Source organism: Theobroma umbraticum, unplaced genomic scaffold, assembly GCF_002168275.2.
Source record: "Theobroma umbraticum cultivar Fairchild unplaced genomic scaffold, ASM216827v3 scaffold_2823.1, whole genome shotgun sequence".
NCBI classification, from domain to species: Eukaryota; Viridiplantae; Streptophyta; class Magnoliopsida; order Malvales; family Malvaceae; genus Theobroma; species Theobroma umbraticum.
In genome coordinates, this window is record NW_018399570.1 from 1 (window position 1) to 3,225 (window position 3,225).

At 36.5% G+C, this 3,225-nt stretch overlaps 1 protein-coding gene across 1 annotated transcript; it reads right to left on the bottom strand.

Annotated features, from left to right (window-relative positions):
• Positions 1-1,037: 1,037 nt before the first annotated feature.
• On the bottom strand, positions 1,038-3,180 carry LOC110428892 (uncharacterized). The gene is made up of 4 exons (XM_021444814.2): positions 3,021-3,180; positions 2,182-2,507; positions 1,819-1,908; positions 1,038-1,411 (listed from the first exon to the last, which is right to left on the bottom strand). The coding sequence occupies exons 1-4, from the start codon at positions 3,164-3,166 to the stop codon at positions 1,344-1,346; spliced, it is 630 nt and encodes a 209-aa protein (XP_021300489.2). The 5' UTR covers positions 3,167-3,180; the 3' UTR covers positions 1,038-1,343.
• Positions 3,181-3,225: the final 45 nt, after the last annotated feature.

Sequence of the window (3,225 nt, forward strand, 5' to 3'; positions counted from 1 at the left end):
TTGCAGTTGTACATTTTTATTAATGCCACCTTTGAGTTTTTATTTAATTTCCTATATATTTTTATAAAAAGAATGCTACAAGTGGTAATTAGGTTTAGGCCGGTCGATGAGGGTTGGATTCTGTGGTCAAAGGTATGTTAGATAATTGTATATTTAGACTATATTTGCATTGTATTTTTATATAATATGTATATACTGTAATATTTAATTCTATTATATGTGCCCAAGCATTGCCATTATTTGGTTGCATCATCGAGAACGTACCTATGGCATCATGTTAGCAAATCATGCAGAAGATTGGCATTCAAATTTAGGACAAATTTCTTATGACCTTGTCAACTGTAGAAAAATCTATCAATTAATGCACTAGAAAGTTTTGAACTTAACAGATCAAAACGTTGAACATTCACCGTTTAAATGTACTGTTTTCAAAGTATTCCAATTTGATAAATGAGAACTTGGATGCTGAAAAACATGATCATTGGAAACCCGTTTCAAACAATTTAGAGAAAAAAGGCCCCGTCACGATGAGGAATATCTCCCTGGTTGATAATTTTATGGTCAGGACATTCAACGTTTCAGAAACTAACCACAAGCAAGGCTATTGACCTGCTAGATGAAATTTGACTCGACTTTCAAAACTAGGCAATCTGATCATACAAAGTCTCCAATGAAGTTTGGTTTGATGATGTAATCCCATATGCCGAGTCAGTAGGATATTATGGTAAATCAACTGTCACACAGATACCACATCCACATGTGAGATTCACTTCCAGTGCATGGTCCATCAGGTATTAAAGACGAGACGTGTCCTGAAGCTAGCAAATTATTTTAAACAATATTTCCCATTAGAAAAGAGAGAACGAACATCAGAGCTTTGCTGAGTCGGTTCCTGTATTTCTTTTATTCTCATGTAAACTCATAGAACAGTGTAAAGTTGTCTCAGCTTTCAACCATCAATAACAGAATTTATTCCGTTTTCAGAATGAGCTCAATTGATTGCCTCATCAAAGAGTTCAGGTGGGATGGGGAAAAGATTGCAATGATTCCCTCGTCGTTAGAAAACAAAAGATTACCAACAAATGGTCCTCAGGTTCTCCAAATAAAACCAAAGTCTCATATCAACAATCTGAAAACTTACAACTAAGGAGAACTTGGCTGCTTTCCTGTTTGCTTACTGCTATTGATTGATCAAGCTTAAACTAAAATTACGCTGCTAAAATGTTCAAATTTGCTAACAATTCAAAATGCCTACTGAATAGAGGTCAAATGCTGTTCTTATTGATCTAACTCTATCCCATCCTAACAATTTTAAGAAGGTAAGGTACAATACTCACCTTGATCTATGATTTCTCCTCATCAGACTGAGAGCATGGCTGCCCAGGGACAGAATCAACAAAAAATTCCTCCACTGAAAACAAGATAGATCTATCAGTGTACGGTCAAAAACACAAGGCATATAGAGTATAATTGAATGGCGGAAATATCAACAAGCTGAGTATTCCAAAATGTCACATTGATGCCATTTGCCCACTTAGTACTATAATTCACAAGCCCTACTGTGAGATTTTAATTACACGTGGATATAAACTCAACCATAATGAATGGCATCAAAGGTCTGGTAAAATCATATTTGATGCCAATCATAAAGCATCCCATATCTGTTAATAGATAGAACAGGTATCACCATGTTTTCTAACTTTCTAAGCTACTCTTTTTTCTTTTCATTTTTTTTTGAAAATAACATTCTAAGCTACTCAACATCCTCTAATGATTCTAACAGGCATCAAGGTAAATAGCACTATGCAACCCCATTACCTATATCCTCTTGCTCTGGAGAATCAAGCAAAATTTCTGAATCAGAGGGAAGAAAAGGAGAACCAGAATAGTTCCCAAGCGCTCCTAAATCTGTATCAATTCCAACGGCCACATTTTATGAGAACAAGCTCCATAAAGAATAGCAATTAAAAAGAACAATCAAGTACTAAATATGCAAGGTTCCGGGAATAAGGGTTTCCAAGGCCAACAATGAAGCAATGCATAAATAATTAAGTGCGAAATTCGAAAAGCAAATACAAAAGCATGAGTCTTGAGATGTGTGTGTGAGAGATAGGGATGACAAACAACTTCAATAAAATTTTAACTGAATATCTTAGAGTGGTTCTCATAGCCACAACTTACCTCCCAAGTTTGACAAGTCTGCTGTCAGATCTGTGAGGCTAAAATTCCACTGAATCTGATCAAGTGATCTAAGGGAATCTCTAGAATTCCCAGCTCCATTATCAGGTCCCAGCTGCAATCCTACTGAACTTGCGACATCGGTTGTGAAGGCTGAATCAAGTGCTGAAGTGTCTACTCCCATCCCTGACATGTCTGATGCAGTGAAGGGGAAATTCCCGCTGGACGCCACTGATGTAGGACTCACAGGCATCTCTGACACAGATGACATGGTAGTGGTTGGAGGAACTGCAGGTGTTACATTAGTGGCATTGTTTTCCATCACCATGCTACAATAAGAAGAAAACCAGTTACCATTAGCTTAACTTCTCTGGAACAAAATACTTAACCAGAAATAAAAAATTTTGAAAGCCAAAAGTAATGCATTAGGAAGAGGAGTAAAGCTAAAGAAAATGTGACGAGTACTTTATGTCTAAACATTCTTTAAGAAAGGTGTTAGTACAAATTATTCATTTAGCTAACCTAAAACAGTTTAGGAATATGGTTTAATTGAACATAGGTGGTGTGCAATAGAGTGATATAACCTTAACACAATCATTGATGTGTTGCAAATGTGATCAAGCAGTTCCTTAACATTTCAACCAAAAAAGGTGAAACAAAGCAACACATAATTACATTGCAAGTAATCAAATTGTTAATTAGGCAAGCTATTTTGATAGAAATATAGGATGTGATCAGGAAAATAAAGAAGAAAGGCACCTTCAAAATTACCGGTAAGTAAGTATCTGTAAGTCTAATAGGCAAGTAATAATAGATTAAAACAAAGATGGCTAAGTGCTCACTCGTTCCCCGAATTCATTCGCATAGGTTGAAAATTGCTGGGTGCAGGGACTCCATTGACCACATGACAGTTTGATATACCCATGGAGTCAAGATGAGGTTGCCCTGTAGCTGGAATTGGAGGCTGTTGCAGCACAGGGTATCCCATTGGTAAGTTGTTAACTGCACTGCAAAGAAGTGGAGTTGAACAACCATGATAGTGACATA